The sequence below is a fragment of the Trachypithecus francoisi genome, unplaced genomic scaffold (genome assembly GCF_009764315.1).
Source record: "Trachypithecus francoisi isolate TF-2019V2 unplaced genomic scaffold, Tfra_2.0 Lachesis_group17, whole genome shotgun sequence".
Taxonomy (NCBI): Eukaryota; Metazoa; Chordata; class Mammalia; order Primates; family Cercopithecidae; genus Trachypithecus; species Trachypithecus francoisi.
Window position 1 is genome coordinate 98,661,634 of NW_022681462.1, and position 22,883 is coordinate 98,684,516.

The following is a 22,883-nucleotide window of genomic DNA, read 5'->3' on the forward strand; positions in this document are numbered from 1 at the left end:
AAGCAGGCTATGATAACGTCAAAAATAGGCTGTGCTGTAGGTGCAGAGGAATTGAAGAAAGTGAGTGGAGACAGAACGATCCGAGGGGTGCAGGAGCCTGGGTCCCTACCCTTCCTGGGAAGCAGCAGGAGATAGGAGGGTGTGATAGAGCTGGGTTCTTAGAGGCCATTCCATAGCTCTGACCCTTGGGCTGTGGTGAGGAGGGGCAGGTGAAACCAACATTCCTGACTTTACTACCTGATTCCCATTCCACATGAGGGCCGTGGGCTGCACTTAGAGAGCACGGGGCAATTGCAACAAAACAAAACAACAACAAAAACCAAAACCAGTTTTGGAGTGGAGGAGCTGACCCTGCAAACTGCTGTGGCAGGATGGACGTGGAGGGGGAAGAGGCTCAGGGCCTACCTCCCTACCCCCGGGGGCTCTGGGGCCTGAGCAGGGTGACTGCTTGGGACCGGAGGAATATTTCCAGGGAGATTTTTATTCTGGTGTCAATTGCTAAGGAGAGAAAGGTAAAAATAAGTAATCATGTTTTACAACATTTTCTTATCCTTGAACATGGCAAAGAACATATTTTTTTTTCCTACTTTAAACCTTGGGGGGAGTTTTAAAATTCAGAGACCACCTTTTTCATTGTAGGTAATGTTTAACTTAATTAATTTAAATTAATGTGGACAACAATGGTGACAAAAGGCAACTGCGTTGAAGCGTTATTCTAACTAAAAATTCCTTTGGGAGTGTCTGCAAGTCACCCAGTTCAACGCAAATATCCATAAAACATGTACTAATTGTCCCAGAAGGGAATGATTGTTTCAGAAGGGCAGAAGGCCAAGTGAGCTGAAATACCAGGTTCTTAATTTATAAAGTCAATAAAAGCACTCTTTTGTAAGCTCTTCTGAAGTCATAGCATATTATCAGGTAAGTCTGGCACTAAAGCCCTTTATGCTTAAACGCTTCACAAGGGCACAAAACAAGGGAACATACACTTAGAGCTTCTTGAATTCGTTTTGTGAGAGACTTAATACTGTGTGAATTTACTCAGCTTTCAGGAACACAAAGGCATTTAAAATTTTTTTAAAAGTCACCAGCTATATACTCAAGATAAAAACACACACTCTTAACTATCTGCAGTTTATAATAACACACAGAACTTTTACGGCAGGCATACTTTGGAAACTCTATTCAAGGTCTTGCTGAAGATTTGGGAAATCATGCTCCTTTCTTATTTAAACAATTTGTCTTTTCGTGTGAATAGAGGGATGAATTAATACTCCCTTTTTTTTTTTTCTAGGTGGCTTTGTGCCAATAGAGGGCAAAAGAAAAGATAACAAAGAACTAGACACTGCGGGTGAACTCCCGGTCTCCTGCTGCGAGGTGCCTGAGGACCCTGGGCTCTCCCTCCTCAGTTTGGGCTTCAGAAGGTGACTCCACTTCCGGGTGACAGTGACAGGCAGACAGACCTGCTGAGAGCCCGGCGAGAAGTGCCACCCTGCAGGGAGATAAGGTCATCAACCTGCCACCATTGGTATATTCCCCTAATAATGTCCACTGGTCCCAGGTGAGAGGCACCCACTCCTTTTCCTCTTAAGTCTAACACAGGAGTCTCAAGCTGCCTGAAGAAACTCATTTTTGGGAAGAGGATTGAAAACAAACACACAAACAACAAAACTGTGCTCCAAATGTATATAACCCTGTAGATTAATGAAATATTTGGGCCAACGTTCTGTATTCTCATAGACAAAGACTCCCATAGTATTAAAATACTCACTGATTTTAACATTATTTTTAACTTAAAGGTTTTGTTTTAATCTGCTGTGACCAAATCTTGGGCCGCTATAGCTGTAAATAAGTAGATTTATCTAGATATGTTCAATGAACAAATGTAAAACGTTCGATACAGCACAAGTGCTTAATAAGTGGGTTTCAGAGCCGTGTTTTTCCAACATGTTCTGAGGATCCAAGCTTGATACTTAAGACAATTAAAAACAAGAAATGTAACTTAGTTTCAGCACATGTATGGTATATATATATTTGTATGGCTATGAGCTTAGGCTGGTCATAGACATAAGGCAATTGAAGCACCCTTTTCCACAGGTATGGGCTGCATTCTGTTTCACTCCCTATAAGCATTTGGTTTTGAACTACAGGTATTACAGTAGTTACTAAATCTGAGACCATGTGCAATCTCACTTGGTTTTATTTCCCTTTAGGGTAGTTGCCTAAATCATAAAATTATGCTTCACTGTAGTGGTAAGAGATCTTATTTATTTATTTATGTATGAGATAGAGTCTCATTCTGTTGCCCAGGATAGAGTGTAGTGGCATGATCTTGGCTCACTGCAACCTCCGCCTCCTGGGTTCAAGCGATTCTCCTGCCTTAGCCTCCCAAGTAGCTGGAATTACAGGCACCTGCCACAACACCCAGCTAATTTTTGTATTTTTAGTAGAGACGGGGTTTCACCATGTTGGCCAGGCTGATCTTGAACTCCTGACCTCAAGTGATGCACCCACCTTGGCCTCTCAAAGTGCTGGGATTACAGGCGTGAGCCACCCTGTGCCCACACCTGGCCAAGGAATAATCTATAATTTAAAAAAAACAAACAAATTTCATAAAATTTGTTCATGAAACAGATTCCACCCAAATCAACATATAAATCACTATAGTGGCAAAGTAGTTTATTTATTATGTCCCCTGAAAGGAGATTAAGACTCGACTCCTCTCCCAGCCGGGGCAGCCTGGGAACTGAGTGCCTCCCTCCAGTGGCGCCAAGAGCCTCCCAGCACCATGTCCATCTCTCTTCCTCTTGGCATCCATTGTGGCACTCAGCCCACCTCGGCCTCATTTCATGATTGTGTGCTTTTGTAGTTTAGAAACAGCTGAGGCAAGTATTTACATAGAGGCCTCAAGCAGACAACCTACAGGGTGCTCCGTGCCAGTGCAGGTGCCTGGGCAGAGGAGCTGCGCCCTGGGGGTGGCGGGGACCTCTGCTCCCAGGAGGACGTGGAAGGCCACTGTGGGGCAGTCCTGCAGGGGATGGAGGACTTTTGGGACCATGGGAACTGAGAGAGCCATTAGGAGGGGGTCAAGGGCTGTAAGTGCCACAGTGGGGCCCTGTTGTCCCAGCCAGAAGCAGCACCAAGTGACTGTCCCACCTTGGAGCCTGGAGCGAACGGAGGACCTGTTAAAACAGATTGTTGGACCCACACTGCGTTTCCCGATTGGGAGTGAGGAGTAGGCCTGAGAATGTGCATTTCTAACGAGTGCCCAGGTAATGCTGATGTCGCTGGTCCAGGGACCACACTTTTGAGAACCAATGTGATAATCAAGAAATGTCTTTTGAATCAAATGTACTAAAATATTCACAAACCTTTCTCCACCCGAAGGATGCGAATGAAAGGGAGACACAGAGACTGTTCAAGCTATAGGCCAGTCTGCAGGTGATTTTTTAAAAAACATGTGGTTTGGAATCTGGAGTCTGAGATCTGGACGCAAATCTCGCCCCAGCTTTGTGCTGGCTGAGCACCCTGGGAAGGATGGCTACTTCACAGCACAACCCCTAGCTCCACGCCTATTATCCAAGGATGAGTGACTGCACGGCCCTCAGAGCAGCGGAGACTGAATTTCGTATGGCAGGACCTCATCTGAATATATAGTAGGTGCTCAATACGTGCTATTACCCTCTTCCCTTTTTGGCAGTAGACAGATACGCTTTTTCTATGACTGATACTATGTTAGATGTGAAAACACTGACGCCTAGAGTGTAACATTTCATCACTAGCCTTCAATGGTAATTCAAAAAATTTGAAATGCATGGAAAGCCACATTTTTCACTGACTTCTCCTCTCTTATTAATCTTATTTCATATTCATGGGTGGCCCAAAAGTTTTCATAGCTTTGAACTCTCTGTCCCAATATGTTTAAGTACATGGAACTTGTTAGCAACTTCGATTTTTTATTCAAATGAAGTGCCATAACACTTCAAATCATGTCAATTCCATGACACTCATCTTCAAAAAAGACCTTTCAGTTCTAATCTTAGAAAGCAAGTTTTTACATTATGAAGATATGCTTCTTCTATTCTCCTCCAAATCCTGCTCCTGAGCAGGGCTATTGTTGTTTCAATAGTCGGTTCCTTTTTCACAGCTGAGTGTTCCACTGTATGGATATATCAACCATGTGTTTATCCATTCGCCTGGTGAGGGCTGTTTGGGTTGTTTTCCTTCTTTTGCTATTCCAAATAAAGCTGCTATAAATATTTGTATACAAGTCTTTGTGTGGAAACATGCTTTTATCTTTCTTGGGTAGATACCTAGTAGTGGAATGGCTGGATCACATGGTAGGTCTAATTTTCACTTTTAAGAAACTACCAAACCAGGCTGGGCACAGTGGCTCACATCTGTAATTCCAGCACTTTGGGAGACAGAGGCGGGAGGATCGCTTGAGGTCAGGAGTTCAAGACCAGCCTGAGCAGCATAGCGAGACCCCATCAGCTTTACAAAAAAATAAACAATTAGCCAGGCATGGTGGCATGGGCCTGCAGTCCCAGCTACTCTGGAGGCTGAGGTAGGAGGATTACTTGAGCCCAGGAGGTGGAGGTTGCAGCAAGCGATAATTGCACCATTGCTCTCCAGACTGAGCGAAAAAGACCACCTCAAAAAAAAAAAAAAATACAACTCTTAATACACAACTATAAAATGCAGAGTCACCAAGAAAACAGAATCACTATAGTTATCGTACCAACCAGAAATTACCACTATTGCTATATCATTCCAGAAAGTTTTTTTTATGTATATATAAAGGGAAAGAGTTTTATTATTTTGTTTTTGTAAAAACTTGAACTATTTATTAATTCTTAAATTTTTTTTTTTTTTTTTTTTTTTTTGAGATGGAGTCTCGCTCTGTCACCCAGGCTGGAGTGCTGTGGCCGGATCTCAGCTCACTGCAAGCTCCACCTCCAGGTTCACGCCATTCTCCTGTCTCAGCCTCCTGGGTAGCTGGGACTACAGGCGCAGCCACGTCGCCCGGCTAGTTTTTTGTAGTTTTTTAGTAGAGACGGGGTTTCACCGTGTTAGCCAGGATGGTATTCTTAAAATTTTTAAATCAAAATTCTACATGTGCATTTCTAATGAGTGCCCAGGTAATGCTGATGTCGCTGGTCCAGGGACCACACTTTGAGAATCAATGTGATAATCAAGAAATGTCTATTGAATCAAATGTACTAAAATACAAACCTTTCTCTACCCGAAGGATGTGAATGAACGGGAGACAGAGACTGTTAAAGCTATAGGCAGTCTGCAGGTGATTTTTTTTTTTTTTTTTTTTTTAATGTGGTTTGGAATCTAGAGCCTGAGACCTGGACCCAAATCTCACCACAGCTTTGTGCTGGCTGAGCACCCTGTATGTAATTTAAATCATTGTATAAGTCTCATTATAAAAAGTTGCAAAAATTAGGCTGGGTGTGGTAGTTCAAGCCTGTAATTCCAGCACTTTGGGAGGCTGAGGGGGGTGGATCACGAGGTCAGAAGATGGAGACCATCCTGGCTAATGCGGTGAAACCCCGTCTCTACTGAAAATACAAAAATTAGCCAGGCGTGGTGGCAGGTGCCTGTAGTCCCAGCTACTCGGGAGGCTGAGGCAGGAGAACGGCGTGAAGCCGGGAAGCGGCGCTTGCAGTGAGCTGAGATCGTGCCACTGCACTGTACACTGGGCGACAGGGCGAGACTCCGTTTAAAAAAAAAAAAAAAGTTGCCGGGCACAGTGGCTCACGCCTGTAATCCTAGCACTTTGGGAGGCCGAGACGGGTGGATCACGAGGTCAGGAGATCGAGACCATCCTGACTAACACGGTGAAACCCTGTCTCTACTAAAAATACAAAAATTAGCCAGGCACGGTGGCGGGCGCCTGTAGTCCCAGCTACATGGGAGGCTGAGGCAGGAGAATGGTGTGAACCTGGGAGGCGGAGCTTGCAGTGAGTGGAGATCACGCCACTGCACTCCAGCCTGGTGACAGAGCAAGACACCGTCTCAAAAAAAAAAAAAAAAAAAGTTGCAAAAATTAAAAAATATTAAAAGTTGTAGTCAGCCAGGCGTGGTGGCTCACACCTGTAATCCCAGCACTTTGGGAGGCTGAGGCAGGAGGATCACTTGAGCCGAGAAGTTCAAGACTAGCCTAGGCAACATAGTGAGACCTCTGTCTCTACAAAAAACAAAAAATTTAGCTGGATATGGTGGCACATGCCTGTGGTCTCAGCTACTCAGGCTCAGGAGGAGCATTTGAGCCGGGGAGTCAAAGCTGCAGTGAGCCAAGGTCACGCCACTGCACTCCAGCCTGGGTGACACAGCAAGACCCTGTCTCAAAAAAAAAAAAAAAAAAAAAAAAAGAAAAAAGAAAACCTTACAGTAAGTGAAACAGGTAGAGAGTAACAAAATATATTCAATTCAAAATGAACTCTCTAACCACTGCCCGCATCCACACTACAGTGTACTCATCAGAATAGTCAGTGATACTTTTATGATATAGGTTGGATCACATCATTCTTTTGTTTAAAAATTTTGAATGGTTTCCTGTAACATTTGAGATAAAAGTCAACCATGGTAAGGTCATCCTTCCCATGACCTCAGAGCAACCTCTACCATCCCATCTGCCCATCTGCTCTCCCTCTCCCCTTCAACCACACTGCTCCAGCCACTCTGGACAGCTTGCCAGTCCTTGACTGCACCCAGCATGCCCCTGCTCACAGCCTCTGCACGTCTTTCCTCTGCCTGTGCTGATCTCCCCCTGGATGGGCCGCACGGCTCACGGCTGCTCGCGCTACTGTGTTCCATGCAAATTGGTCTCTGCTCTAATGCCACTGCCCCAGAGGATCCTCCCTCAGCCACCCTTTATAAAATGGCCTACCTTATCATTTATCTCTTTTCTTGCTTTTTCTTCATTGTACTGAGTTCCCCAAAACATTATATATATATTTTACTATTAGCCTCCACCCATTTGGAACCTACGATCTTTAAAGGTGGGGGTCTCGTTCAGTGCTGTATCCCCAGTGCTTAGAGCATGTCTGGAACACAGGAGTTGCTATATGTTGCATGCATAAATGAACTCAGAACAAGAATGCCTGATTTTCCAATGTCCTTACCAGGTTTTATACATCTTTATAATCTCTGCCAATCCAGTATGTGGGAAACAGTATTCGCTTCAATTTGTATTTCTTGAGTATGAGTGAGGTCGAGTATCCTATCATGTTTTTTGGCTTGACCTTCAGAAAACTAATTTTTCATATCCCTTATTCAGTTTGCTTTTTTCCTTTTGCTTTGCAAGAGCTATTGACACATTAAAGAAATTATTCCTTTGTTCATCATATGCTGCAAAAATTGACTATGCCATTCCAACAGCAAAACATTCATATTTGTTTTCTACTAATACTTTTATATTTTTAAATATGAAAGATTATGTTTAGATCTTTGATCCATCTGGGATTTACTCTGGGGTGTAAAGAATAAGGAAGGGATCTACTTTAAAAAATAAATTTAGCTTTAAAATACAATGACTATACATTTTTGGATACAACTATACAATTTACTGGCTGGGCACAGTGGCTCACACCTATAATCCCAGCACTTTGGGAGGCCGAGGTGGATGGATCACGAGGTCAGGAAATCAAGACCATCCTGGCTAACATGGTGAAACCCCGTCTCTACTAAAAACAAACAAAAAAATCAGCGTGGTGGCGGGCACCTGTAGTCCCAGCTACTTGGGAGGCTGAGGCAGGAGAATGGCATGAACCTGGGAGGCGGAGCTTGCAGTGAGCCAAGATCGTGTCACTGCACTCCAGCCTGGGCGAAGAGCAAGACTCTGTCCCCCAAAAAAAAATTAAATAAATATATACAATTATATAATTTACTGTTGTTTTAACTTTCTCTTAGAATATTCATACTCTGAAAAATAAAATCAAACAAAGCTCACCTGCTTTATAATATACAATTTTCTAAGCACACTTGACATATATGTAAATATGTGTCAGAGCATATACATATATATGCAGTATTTTCCACAATTCTCTGGAATGTTATATTAAAATCTGATGTTACTATCAATATTAAAATATTTTTCCAGAAAGTTTCATTTTCTCAATGTCGTCTCGCTTTCTTGGATCTTGATTTCTTTTTTGTTACACTATATTTTTTCTCGAAAAGTTTCTTCTCAACTAAGCTCACTTCTTCATGGAGAAGGGAAGTCTTTATTCTGAGCAGGAAGGAGAAGATATTTAGTATAAACTGATAACTCAGAGAATAATTTGATTCTTCATAGGTTGTCACGTGTGTACAATAGCTAGAAGGGAAAAAGAAAAAAGAATTTCTCTTTAGATGGTAACCAAGAAAGGCACACACTAACCCCTGAACATCTCCCCAAATAACTTAACAAATATATATGGTTAGGCTTAAAACAGGACCCCGAGCTGGAAGGAAACCTAGAAGAATTTGGTAACTCCTTAACTGCACAAAGGAAAACATGTTCACACTGTCCATGGCCACCACACAAGGGCCACAGGTGGTGCCAGGAGCTGGTCCTTCAACTCTCTGCTCAAAGTTTCTTCACTCCAGACGGGGCACCACTCCACCTTCTTACCATGGTCAAGGCAAACAAAAGCACACAGGGAGAGATTCGGAACATATTTCTAAAACAAACTAAAGAAAACAAATAATCCCCGACTTCCACCCAACATAAGACACTAGACTTTATAACGTAGCTTGCAATACTATATGTACTGTGAGAGAAGAGTTTACCAAGCAATTTCCCTTATTTTAAAATAGTAAAGCCTTCTGTTCCAAGATGGCCAAATAGGAACAGCTATGGTCTGCAGCTCCCAGCATGATCGATGCAGAAGACAGGTGATTTCTGCATTTCCAACTGAGGTACCTAGTTCATCTCATTGGGACTGGTTGGACAGTGGGTGCAGCCCACGGAGGGCAAGCCAAATCAGGGTGGGGCATCGTCTCACCTGGGAAGGGATTTCCTTTTCCTAGCCAAGGGAAGCTGTGACAGACTACACCTGGAAAATAAGGACACTCCTGCCCAAATACTGCGCTTTTCCAACAGTCTTATCAAACAGCACACCAGGAGATTATATCCTGAGCCTGGCTCAGCTGGTCCCTCGCCCATGGAGCCTTGCTCATTGCTTGTGCAGCAGTCTGAGATCAACCTGTGAGGCAGCAGCCTGGCAGCGGGAGGGGCATCCGCTATTGCTGAGGCTTAAGTAGGTAAACAAAGCAGCTAGGAAGCTTGAACTGGGCAGAGCCCACCGCAGCTCAGCAAGGCCTGCTGCCTCTGTAAACTCCACCTCTGGGGGCAGCGCATAGCTGAACAAAAGACAGCAGAAACTTCTGCAGACCTAAATGTCCCTGTCTGACAGCTCTGAAGAAAGCAGTGGTTCTCCCAGCATGGCATTTGAGCTCTGAGGACAGACAGACTGCCTCCTCAAGTGGATCCCTGACCCCCATGTAGCCTAACTGTGAGACACCTCCCAGCAGGGGCCAACCAACACCTCATACAGGTGGGTGCCCCTCTGGGACAAAGCTTCCAGAGGAAGGATCAGGCAGCAGAATTTGCTGTTCTGCAGCCTCTGCTGGTGATACCCAGGCAAACAGGGTCTGAAGTGGACCTCCAGCAAACTCCACCAGACCTGCAGCAGAGGGACTTGACTGTTAGAAGGAAAACTAACAGAAAGGAATAGCATCAACATCAACAAAAACGACATCCACACCAAAACCCCATCTGTAGGTCACCAACATCAAAGACCAAAGGTAGATAAAACCACAAAGATGGGAAGAAACCAGAGCAGAAAAGCTGAAAATTCTAAAAACCAGAGCACCTCCTCTCCTTCAAAGGATTGCAGCTCCTCGCCAGCAACGGAACAAAGCTGGACGGAGAATGACTTTGACGAGCTGACAGAAGTAGGCTTCAGAAGGTCAGTAATAACAAACTTCTCTGAGCTAAAGAAGGATGTTCGAACCCATCGCAAGGAAGCTAAAAACCTTGAAAAAATATTAGACAAATGGCTAACTAGAATAAACAGTGCAGAGAAGACCTTAAAAGACCTGATGGAGCTGAAAACCATGGCACGAGAACTACGTGATGCATGCACAAGCTTCAGTAGCCGATTCGATTAAGTGGAAGAAAGAGTATCAGTGATTGAAGATCAAATTAATGAAATAAAGTGAGAAGAGAAGTTTAGAGAAAAAAGAGTAAAAAGAAACAAACAAAGCCTCCAAGAAATATGGGACTATGTGAAAAGACCAAATCTACGTTTGATTAGTGTACCTGAAAGTGACAGGGAGAATTCAGGAAATACAGAGAACACCACTCCTTGAGAAGAGCAACCCCAAGACACATAATTGTCAGATTCACCAAGGCTGAAATAAAGGAAAAAACGTTAAGGGCAGCCAGAGAGAAAGGTCAGGTTACCCAAAAAGGGAAGCCCATCAGACTAACAGTGAATCTCTCGGCAGAAACTCTACAAGCCAGAAAAGAGTGGGGGCCAATATTCAACATTCTTAAAGAAAAGAATTTTCAACCCAGAATTTCATATCCAGCCAAACTAAGCTTCATAAGTGAAGGATAAATAAAATCCTTTACAGACAAGCAAATGCTGAGAGATTTTGTCACCACAAGGCCTGCCTCACAAGAACTCCTAAAGGAAGCACTAAACACAGAAAGGAACAACCGGTAACCAGCCACTGCAAAAACATGCCAAAATGTAAAGACCATCGATGCTAGGAAGAAACTGCATCAACTAACAGGCAAAATAACCAGCTAACATCATAATGACACGATCAAATTCACACATAACAATATTAACCTTAAATGTAAATAGGCTAAGTGCCCCAATTAAAGGACACAGACTGGCAAACTGGATAGAGTCAAGACCCATCAGTGTGCTGTATTCAGGAGACCCATCTCATGTGCAGAGACACACATAGCCTCAAATAAACGGATTGAGGAAGATCTACCAAGCAAATGAAAAGCAAAAATAGCATGGGTTGCAATCCTAGTCTCTGTTAAAACAGGCTTTAAAACAACAAAGACCAAGAGAGACAAAGAAGGCCATTACATAATGGTAAAGGGATCGATTCAACAAGAAGAGCTAACTATCCTAAATATATATGCACCCAATACAGGAGCACCCAGATTCATAAAGCAAGTCCTTAGAGATTTACGAAGAGACTTAGACTCCCATACAATAATAATGGGAGACTTCAACACTCCACTGTCAATATTAGACAGATTAATGAGACAGAAGGTTAACAAGGATATCCAGGACTTGAACTCATCTCTGCACCAAGTGGACCTAATAGACATCTACAGAACTCTCCACCCCAAATCAACAGAATATACATTCTTCTCAGCACCACATCGCACTTACTCCAAAGTTGACCACATAGTTGGAAGTAAAGCACTCCTCAGCAAATGTAAAAGAACAGAAATTATAACAAACTGTCTCTCAGACCACAGTGCAATCAAATTAGAACTCAGGATTAAGAAACTCACTCAAAACCGCACAACTACTTGGAAATTGAACAACCTGTTCCTGAGTTACTACTGGGTAAATAACGAAATGAAGGCAGAAATAAAGATGTTCTTTGAAACCAGTAAGAACAAAGACACAACGTACCAGAATCTCTGGGACACATTTAAAGCAGTGTGTAGAGGGAAATTTATAGCACTAAATGCCCACAAGAGGAAGCAGGAGAGATCTAAAATTGACACCCTAACATCACAATTAAAAGAACTAGAGGAGCAGGAGCAAACACATTCAAAAGCTGGCAGAAGATAACTAAGATTAGAGCAGAACTGAAGGAGATAGAGACACAAAAATCAAAAAACCCTTAAAAAACAAAACCAATGAATCTAGGAGTTGGTTTTTTGAAAAGATCACCAAAATTGACAGACCGCTAGCAAGACTAATAAATAAGAAAAGAGAAAAGAATCAAACAGATGCAATGATAAAGGAGTATCACCACCGATTCCACAGAAATACAAACTACCATCAGCGAATAATATAAACACCTTTATGCAAATAAACTAGAACATCTAGAAGAAATGGATAAATTCCCGGACACATACACCCTTCCAAGACTAAACCAGGAAGAAGTTGAATCTCTAAATAGACCAAAAACAGACTCTGAAATTGAGGCAATAATTAATAGGCTACCAACCAAAAAAAGTCCAGGACCAGACGGATTCACAGCCAAATTCTATCAGAGGTACAAAGAGGAGCTGGTACCATTCCTTCTCAAACTATTCAAATCAATAGAAAAAAGAGAGAATCCTCCCTGAGGCCAGCATCATCACGATACCAAAGCCTGGAAGAGACACAACAAAAAAAAGAGAATTTTAGATCAATATCCTTGATTAACATTGATGCAAAAATCCTCAATAAAATACTGGAAAACTGAATCCAGCAGCACATCAAAAAGCTTATCCGCCGCGTTCAAGTTGGCTTCATCCCTGGGATGCAAGGCTGGTTCAACATACGCAAATCAATAAACATAATCCAGCATATAAACAGAACCAATGACAAAACCATATGATTACCTCAACAGATGCAGAAAAGGCTTTCGACAAAATTCAACAGCCTTCATGCAAAAAACTCTCAGTAAACTGGATATTGATGGAACGTATCTCAAAACAGTAAGAGCTATTTATGAGAAACCCACTGCCAATATCATACTGAATGGGCAAAAACTGGAAGCATTCCCTTTGAAAACTGGCACAAGATAGGGATGCCCTCTCTCACCACTCCTATTCAACATAGTGTTGGAAGTTCTGGCCACAGCAATCAGGCAAGAGAAAGCAATAAAAGGTATTCAATTAGGAAAAGAGGAAGTCATATTGTCCCTGTTTGCAGATGACATGATTGTATACTCAGAAAACCCCATCGTCTCAGCCCAAAATCTCCTTAAGCTGATAAGCAACTTCAGCAAAGTCTTAGGATACAAAATCAATGTGCAAAAATCACAAGCATTCCTATACACCAATAACAGACAAACAGCCAAATCATGAGTGAACTCCCATTCACAATTGCTACAAAAAGAATAAAATACCTAGAAATCCAACTTACAAGGGATGTGAAGGATGTGAAGGACCTCTTCAAGGAGAACTACAAACCACTGCTCAATGAAATAAAAGAGGACACAAACAAATAGAAGAACATTCCACACTCATGGATAGGAAGAATCAATATCATGAAAATGGCCATACTGCTTAAGGTAATTTATAGATTCAATGCCATCCCCATCAAGCTACCAATGATTTTCTTCACAGAATTGGAAAAAACTGAAGTTCATATGGAATCAAAAAAGAGCCCGCAGTGCCAAAACAATCCTAAGCAAAAAGAACAAAGCTGGGGGCATTATGCTACCTGACTTGAAACTATACTACAAGGCTACAATAACCAAAACAACACGGTACTGGTGCCAAAACAGAAATATAGACCAATGGAACAGAACAGAGGCCTCAGAAATAACACCACACATCTACAACCATCTGATCTTTGACAAAACTGACAAAAACAAGAAATGGGGAAAGGATTCCCTATTTAATAAATGGTGCTGGGAAAACTGGCTAGCCATATGTAGAAAGCTGAAACTGGATTCCTTCCTTACACTTTATACAAAAATTAATTCAAGATGGGTTAAAGACTTAAATGTTAGACCTAAAACCATAAAACCCTAGAAGAAAATCTAGGCAATACCATTCAGGACATAGGCATGGACAAGGACTTCATGTCTAAAACACCAAAAGCAATGGCAACAAAAGCCAATAGACAAATGGGATCTAATTAAACTAAAGAGCTTCTGCACAGCAAAAGAAACTACCATCAGAGTGAACAACCTACAGAATGGGAGAAATTGTTTTCAATCTACCCACCTGACAAAGGGCCAATATCCAGAATCTATAAAGAACTTAAACAAATTTACAAGAAAAAAACAACCCCATCAAAAAGTGAGTAAATGATATGAACAGACACTTCTCAAAAGAAGACATTTATGCAGCCAAAAGACACATGAAAATCACTGATCATCAGAGAAATGCAAATCAAAACCACAATGAGATACCATCTCACACCAGCTAGAATGGCGATCATTAAAGTCAGGAAACAACAGATGCTGGAGAGGATGTGGAGAAACAGGAACGCTTTTACACTGTTGGTGGGAGTGTAAACTAGTTCGACCATTGTGGAAAACAATGTGGCAATTCCTCAAGGATCTAGAACTAGAAATACCATTTGAGCCAGTGATCCCATTATTGGGAATATACCCAAAGGATTATAAATCATGCTACTACAAAGACACATGCACACATATGTTTGCTGTGGCACTATTCACAATAGCAAAGACTTGGAACCAACCCAAATGTCCTTCAATATTAGACTGGATTAAGAAAATGTGGCACATATACACCATGGAATGCTAGGCAGCCATAAAAAAGGATGAGTTCATGTCCTTTGCAGGGACATGGATGAAGCTAAAACAGCAAACTATCACAAGGACAGAAAACCATACACCGCATGTTATCACTCATAAGCGGGAATTGAACAATGAGACACATGGACACGAGGTGGGGAACATCACACACTAGGGCCTGTCATGGGGTAGGGCGCAAGGGGAGGGATAACATTAGGAGAAATACCCAACGTAAATGACCAGTTGATGGGTGCAGCAAACCAACATGGCACACAGATACCTATGTAAACAAACCTGTACATTGTGCACTTGTACCCTAGAACTTAAAGCATAAAAAAAAAAGTTAAACCTGAATCTGATCAAATCTCTAATGCTAATTGCCAATCTCATTTTTTTTTTTTTTTGAGACAGAGTCTCACCCCGCTGACTGCAACCTCTGCCTTCCGGATTCAAGCGATTCTCCTGCCTCAGCCTCCCAAGTAGCTGGGACTACAGGCATGCACCACCATGCCTAGCTAATTTTTGTATTTTTAGTAGAAACGGGGTTTCACCATGTTGGCCAGTCTGGTCTCGAACTCCTGACCTCAGGTGATCCACCCATCTCGGCCTCCCAAAGTGTTGAGATTACAGGCATGAGCCACTGCACCCGGCCATAACTGCCAATCTCAAACTCTAACTACACCAACATATAGGCTATCCAGGGACAGAGGAAGAGGTTAAATGGCATCACATGTCACTGTCTATATGCAAAATCCAGACTATGAAAAATTTTATGGGACACATGACCAGGATTACTCAGTAAGTACACTGTAAGAAGAAAAAAGAGAGATAAAGAGGGGGGTTCTGAAGAACTGAAACACTTACAAGCCATGTCAACCACTTGCAATATATGGGCCTGGTTTGGATTCTGAGTTAAACTCATTTAAAAAATTATATGACAATTGGGAAAATCTAACCACTGACTGTATGTTGGATAATATTAAGAAATTACTATTAATTTTTTGTATCTGATTAATGGTATTACAGTTTTACTTTTAAAAATATGATGTTTGAGATCTGCTTCTAAATAATGGGGGGTAGAGGGGTAGAGTAAGCTGGAGCCTGGGTGAAGCAAGTCTTGCCATGTCACAGTTGCTGAGGTTGGGTGACAGAAACAGGCGGGTTCTTTATACTACTCTACTTCTGAGTATACCAGAAATTCCCCATTATCAACTTTAAAAAGCAAGTAAATAAATAACATATAGAAGCTATAAACATTGAGATATTATGACTTACATAACATATATGGCCCTAAATTCCTTAATGTCTGTGTTTGCACTGCAAAACTCTGCCACTTATCTGGGCACAGTGGCTCATGCCTGTAATCCCAGCACTTTGGAAGGCCAAGGCGGGCAGATCACAAGATCAGGAGTTTGAGACCAGCCTGACCAACATGATGAAACCCGTCTCTACTAAAAATACAAATATTAGCCAGGGGTGGTAGCACATGTCTGTAGTAGCAGGCACTCGGGAGGCTGAGGCACAAGAATTGTTTGAACCAGGGAAGTTGCAGTGAGCCAAGACTGTGTCACTGCACTCCAGCCTGGGTGACAGAACGAGCTTCTGTCTCAAAAAAACAAACACCCCAAAGCAAAAAACCCCAAAACCAATCAACCAACCAAGCAAAACCCTCTGCCACCCATCAGCTGTGACTATGGATTCTCTCATCTGTAAAACAGGAAAAAAATAACAGTACCTACACTTTTTTTTTTTCTCTGTCTCTCCCTCCCTTCTTTTTTTATTTTTTTATTTTTATTTTTATTTTTTATTATACTTTTAAGTTCTAGGGCACATGTGCATAACGTGCAGGTTTGTTACATATGTGTACTTGTGCCATGTTGGTGTGCTGCACCCATCAACTCGTCAGCACCCATCAATTCATCATTTATATCAGGTATAACTCCCAATGCAATCCCTCCCCCCTCCTCCCTCCCCATGATAGGCCCCGATGTGTGATGTTCCCCTTCCCGAGTCCAAGTGATCTCATTGTTCAGTTCCCACCTATGAGTGAGAACATGCGGTGTTTGGTTTTCTGTTCTTGTGATAGTTTGCTAAGAATGATGGTTTCCAGCTACATCCATGTCCCTACAAAGGACGCAAACTCATCCTTTTTTATGGCTGCATAATATTCCATGGTGTATATGTGCCACATTTTCTTAATCCAGTCTGTCACAGATGGACATTTGGGTTGATTCCAAGTCTTTGCTATTGTGAATAGTGCCGCAATAAACATACGTGTGCATGTGTCTTTATAGCAGCATGATTTATAATCCTCTTTTCTTATATGCTACTGGCCTGCCTCGGCCTCCCAAAGTGCTGGGATTACAGATATGAGCCACCCTGCCCAGCCTGAGTACTGTTTTTTCACTATAGTTTTAAAAAATAGTTAAAAATAATTTTTTAAAAATTCAAATCAAATTTTTGTGGGGCAGCCAAAGCACTTCCATTTCCTGTGGAATACAACTAAAGACCACTGCTCTGCCTCATCTATGGAACTCCCAGGAAGGTCATGGCCACCACCTGTAAGAAGTCAGGTCTTCTGACCCAGCCAACTGTTAAAACAACTGGGAATAGTAAGGGCATTTCAATTCATTGAAATTGTTAACTCTGCCTCAGCTAGGAAGAATAAATAGCCTCCCATACCTGAAGTACTCTTGTGGCCTTTCTCTGCCTAGTTCCCAAGCTCTGAGTGTTTTCACAATTTTACAGTAAATGTTTTGTTTCTTCTGAACCCTCCGAAATAAGTCCTTCTGCCTAATGAAATTCTCTACATAGCTAAATATCTGCTCTCAAAAGCATCACTTTTCATTGTAACCATTTTTGATGGTTGTCTTAGGGCATATTCAGCATATTTTGGCCTTTACAATGATATTGTTACAGTTGCCTGTTTTTATCGTAGAAACATTAGAAAACATGCTAATAAAACCCACCACGAAGGCACACAGCGTCTCGGGACATGCGCTGTGCTGAAGCAGGGATGTGGTCCCCTTACTTAGTGGCATGGAGCCATGAACTTCAGGCTCTGCGAATGGAGTTCTGTCTGCTCTGGATTCTGATGCTGGCCCCCCTATTGTTGTCAAGGGTGTCATTCATGTTTGCCGTCAAGACGTCTATCAGCAGAGTGCTTCTCGGACCTCTGGTTTTGTTTCTTTGATGATGAGCAATTTGGAAATCAGACAACTCAGCCTAAGGGCAGAGTCAGGGGCTCTGAGTGAGGGGCTAAGGGGCTCTCTGAGGAAAGAGGCTGAGTTTTAGTTACAGTCTCTGTGGCATTTTTACTGCCCAGCTGAAGCCTTTTTTGCTTCCTCTGCAGTGCTAGGCTCTGGTCTAGAACAGGGAAGGCTGACAGATAAGTTTGGTGTCTAAAGTCATGCTATCACTAAAACTTCATACAGTCAGAATTTAGTTTTATACTTTAGGCAGAGAAAAAAATCTCAGCATTTTCATCGCTGACTACACTAAGCTCTATGTATCACTCACTGTGTTATACTGCAGTATTAAATCTGAGATCATCCACAATCCACCCTCATGCCCTGTGAAAAAGCACAAAGGTACGGATCACGACATAAGCTGCCATGGATGCAGAACCTGAATCTAAACATGAGGAACCATCACATCCATACTGAGAAACATTGTATAACACCACTGACATTTCTGAAAAATACAGGTCAATGTCATGAAAGACAAAGAAAGGCTGAGGGACAATCTGATTAAAGGAGACCGAAGAGATAAAATCAATCAATGCCATACCTACTCCTGAACTTGATCCTGCTATAAAAGGACACTGGGGGCCGGGCGCGGTAGCTCAAGCCTGTAATCCCAGCACTTTGGGAGGCCGAGGTGGGCGGATCACAAGGTCAGGAGATCGAGACCATCCTGGCTAACACGGTGAAACCCCGTCTCTACTAAAAAATACAAAAAACTAGCCGGGCGAGTTGGTGGGCACCTGTAGTCCCAGCTACTCGGGAGGCTGAGGCAGGAGAATGGCGTGAACCCGGGAGGCGGAGCTTGCAGTGAGCTGAAATCTGGCCAGTGCACTCCAGCTTGGGTGACAGAGCGAGACTCCGTCTCAAAAAAAAAAAAAAAAAGGACACTGGGGATCTAATGAGAAAACTGGAATATGGACTGTGGGTGAGATAAAAGTATCGTATCAATATTAAGTTTCCTGAGTTTGATAACTGTACTGTGGTCACTTAAGAGAATATCCTTATTTTTAGGAAATACTTAAGGAAGTATTAAGAGGTAGAAAGACATGAAAAAGGTAACTGACTCAGAGAAGTGATATGTACTAAAAAATACAGCGCATTCTCCTGATCAGCATTTACAGCCACTTCTATCGCCTGCCTGCCGCACTGCAGGTTAATTTAGCTAGAGGCAACAGTTGTGCTAATTGCCTTGCATTCTCTTTCTTGATTTTTACCAGCTTTCCTAGAACTCTTACACAAGACTCAATGTATAATTCTGATTTTCATGACTTTAAGCTCACTAGCTTCTAATTCCAACAAAAAACCTATCTGGCTCTTATATAGGCAACTGCTTCAATTATATGTGACTTTTTCTAAAAGCATTGATTACCATCTGCAGAATTTCTGTGTACTAAGCCAATATAATGAATTCTTAGTTAGCAGTGATTGGCCTTTCTCTTTCAGGACTCCCTGAAGGCTGTGTCCATGGAAACATGTTCTATCAGTGTCTTCTTCAGTCCAGTTGAACTGAAAACTTGAAGGACTTTTTTTTCCAGCAGTTGCTGTTGAATCAACCAGTGTGCTAAATTGTTTCTGTAGATTCACCACCATTTCTGGAAATGGAGAAAAAAAGGAAACAAAATAACAATATTAAATTACAAATAAAGCCTGGAACTTACTTGGTAAGAATGTATCAATATTGGTTCCTTAGTTTTGGCAAATGTACCACGGTAATGTAACAGGATAACCTTAAGAGAAAATGGGAGGCCGAGATGGGCGGATCACGAGGTCAGGAGATCGAGACCATCCTGACTAACACGGTGAAACCCCGTCTCTACTAAAAAAAAATACAAAAAACTAGCCGGGAGAGGTGGCGGGCGCCTGTAGTCCCAGCTACTCGGGAGGCTGAGGCAGGAGAATGGCGTAAACCCGGGAGGCGGAGCTTGCAGTGAGCTGAGATCCGGCCACTGCACTCCAGCCTGGGTGACAGGGCGAGACTCCGTCTCAAAAAAAAAAAAAAAAAAAAAAAAAAAAAGAGAAAATGAAACTGGATGAGGTGCATGGGGAAAACTACTTCAAAAAGAATGTACAATCTAAAAAGAATTCTATAAGCAAAGAATTCCCAAAATCAGAACGATTTAGGATTTTAGATTTTGGCAGGAACTGAGGCTCTGTTTTGAAGAACGGCATGTTCCTGAAGTAGATTCCTGCAGAGATTTCTTGCAGAGCATGATGCTCCTTTGGATGTATACGTGCCCTGGAACATTTGTTTAAAAAAAGTAAAAAACTTAAGCATTCAACATTTCAAGTCCAGATATTTAATTTTTCTACAATTGTGTTGCTACTTGGTATTAAGACAAAACCGGACTCACCTCTTTTCTTATATGCTACTGGTTTGTCGACAAACGAGTAGTAGAGTGGCTTTTCACTTTTCCACAGGTACCTGTACATGGTAAAGAAACAGCTGGAGCAGGATGGAGATGAAACGGACATAAACACATTGTCTGAAGCACTATCTGAGATTTCCGATATTTTGTTATAGTTCTGGCTTAGAATGGCTTATTGGCACATGTCTATATTGTCTATTGAACTTAGGCCCTAGAAGGAAGCACTGACCGAGAGCCCAGGCCAAGAGAATGCTGTGCTCCTCTCAAAAGCTGCCCAGACGCCGTGACATCTTGAAGAAGCTATTAATTATACAAAAAACATAGAAAGTTTCCTTCACCATAAATTTCCCTTGCTGCTCGTTCTCATAAAGTGAAGCCACCTGGAAACAACTGTTCCTCATTGCCTTTGCCCCACTGCCTTTTTGCTGAGAGTTGTTAGTAGTACTTCTGAATAACTTACACAGAGTGAACAATAAATGCATCTCTCTGGCACTTGATGCCAGGAAATCGTTCTATTCCTGGCATAAAGGAGAGGAAAAGACTGGATTCCAGGATGACACAGTCCCAACAGTCCCTGTCCTGACTCAGCCTATTCTTGCCAAGGGAAGGGCAGCTAGGGAGTTTCCACTGTAAAATGGGGATCTTGGATTGCTCTGGCTCTTGGGCTCCAGGACAAACACTAAGAGCCATCTAAGGTTCCTACAGATTAGGGTGATCAGTTCTAGACTCCAAAAGGAAGTGACATGTTCTATTTCTGGTTCTAGTGGTTGTTGCTAAACTTTGCCAAGGAGACACTGCAGCTCTGGAACAAAGATAACAATGTTCATTCTTAGTCTCATTTTCATTATTTCTGTGTTCCCTAGTGCAGAGGACTTTCATAACTTATATATATATATTTAAAAAATCCACCTTCTTCTTGATCCCAGGCCATTTTCTTATTTTGAAAGACACTGTGGCAACAATAAAGAGTAATGAATCAGAAGACCTGGCCCACCACTTTCTAGTGGTAGAGCTAGCATAATCTGAATGACAAATTATGGAGGTTCTCAAAGGCAGCGACTGTCTCAGCCATCCTTATGCCCCTAGTGTTGTCAGGGAATGGTAGATAGTAGGAACTCATTTAAACATTTGTTGAAGAATAACTGGATGAATAAATGAACAAAGAAATGAATTTAGTATCTCTAAACTTATCCTCTACTTTCACAGGGTTATTCTGAGGAATAAGATAATGTATATATGGGTTCTTTAAATCCTATACAATAATTAGAATTATTATTTAGTACTTGACAAAGTGCCTGGCTAGCAGATACTCAAGAAATATCTGTTGAACTTTCCAGAAAAAAAGATTAAAAATAGGAAGCCAGAAATACAAATATTTAAAAAATCTGTAGTATCTGTAATAATTTCTCACCATTTATTTTTAATACTAGGAAGTAATACGTATATAAAAGCACACATTTTTTTTTTTTTTTTGAGACGGAGTCTCGCTCTGTCGCCCAGGCTGGAGTGCAGTGGCCGGATCTCAGCTCACTGCAAGCTCCGCCTCCTGGGTTTATGCCATTCTCCTGCCTCAGCCTCCCGAGTAGCTGGGACTATAGGCGCCCGCCACCTTGCCGGCTAGTTTTTTTGTATTTTTTAGGAGAGACGGGGTTTCACCATGATAGCCAGGATGGTCTCGATCTCCTGACCTCGTGATCCGCCCGTCTCGGCCTCCCAAAGTGCTGGGATGACAGGCTTGAGCCACCGCGCCCGGCCAAAAGCACACATTTTTAACAATATTTTAGTAATATCATTTAGCAAATAATCATTTTAACCAATTTAAGAACTGATTTTTTTCAAGAATTTTTAAAAATACTTGATCAAGTCAGTAAAATCATGACTATACATAAAACAGATGTTGACTTTTTATTTTGAATTTCTGCAATGATATTAAATGTTAAGAACAGAAAGGAGTTGGGTGCGGTGGTTCACGCCTGTAATCCCAGCACTTTGGCAGACTGAGGCGGGAGGATTGCCTGAGGTTGGGAGTTTGAGACCACTCTGTCCAACATGGAGAAACCCCGTCTCTTTAGTAAATGCAAAATTAGCCGGGCGTGGTGGCGCATGCCTGTAATCTCAGCTGCTTGGGAGGCTGAGGCAGAAGAATCACTTGAACCCGGGAGGCGGAGGTTGTGGTAAGCCGAGACCGAGATTGTGTCATTGTACTCCAGACTGGGCAACAAGAGTGAAACTCCGTCTCAAAAAAAAAAAGAACAGAAAGGTAATTTTTCTAATCATTAGGTAGCAGTAGAGATGTAATTAATGTTATACAGGAGATGGTTTCCTGAAAATTATGTGAAATTAAACTTTAGTGAACCACACCACATTAAAAATATATCAGAGAGTTTGTCATTTAACGTTATGGTAAATGAGTCAGCGATTCTTTAAAATATATTTTTTGCTATTAATTTTCTTAAATAATAAAATCTCAAAGGATAAAGAAGTTCCCTAAACAGTCTAATCCCAATCCCTGGGCACACTTACTGCTAAACATTCCTTGTGAATACCTAATCTAAATAGAAGTTTCTCATGCGTTTACAGTAAATGCCTATACAAGTGGCAATCACGCCGTAAATCAAGAGAGCTGTATTATGTCCTTAGGGGGCATGCTCCAAGAATGGGAAGGGTGATCTAAAATAAAACTACGCTAAGTGTTTAGAGACCTGAAATGAAAGCTTCTTCCAAAATTGACTTTACCTTGCCTGCCTTTTCTCATTACATAAAACTACAAAAAGAGACACACCACAAACCATGTTTTCCAGCTAGATGTTAT

General features: G+C 41.9%; 1 protein-coding gene across 2 annotated transcripts in view; it reads right to left on the reverse strand.

Moving 5' to 3' along the window:
• Positions 1–7,880: 7,880 nt before the first annotated feature.
• TAF1B (TATA-box binding protein associated factor, RNA polymerase I subunit B) overlaps positions 7,881–22,883 on the reverse strand; it is an 84,082-nt gene continuing 69,079 nt past the window's right edge. For both annotated transcript variants that reach the window (XM_033176580.1, XM_033176582.1), the window contains exons 13-15: positions 20,057–20,127; positions 19,075–19,297; positions 7,881–8,326 (exon numbers count right to left, since the gene is read on the reverse strand). In XM_033176580.1, coding sequence (XP_033032471.1) covers positions 8,125–8,326; positions 19,075–19,297; positions 20,057–20,127 — 496 coding nt within the window. In that variant the 3' untranslated portion in view covers positions 7,881–8,124. The remainder of the gene's footprint in view (positions 8,327–19,074; positions 19,298–20,056; positions 20,128–22,883) is intronic.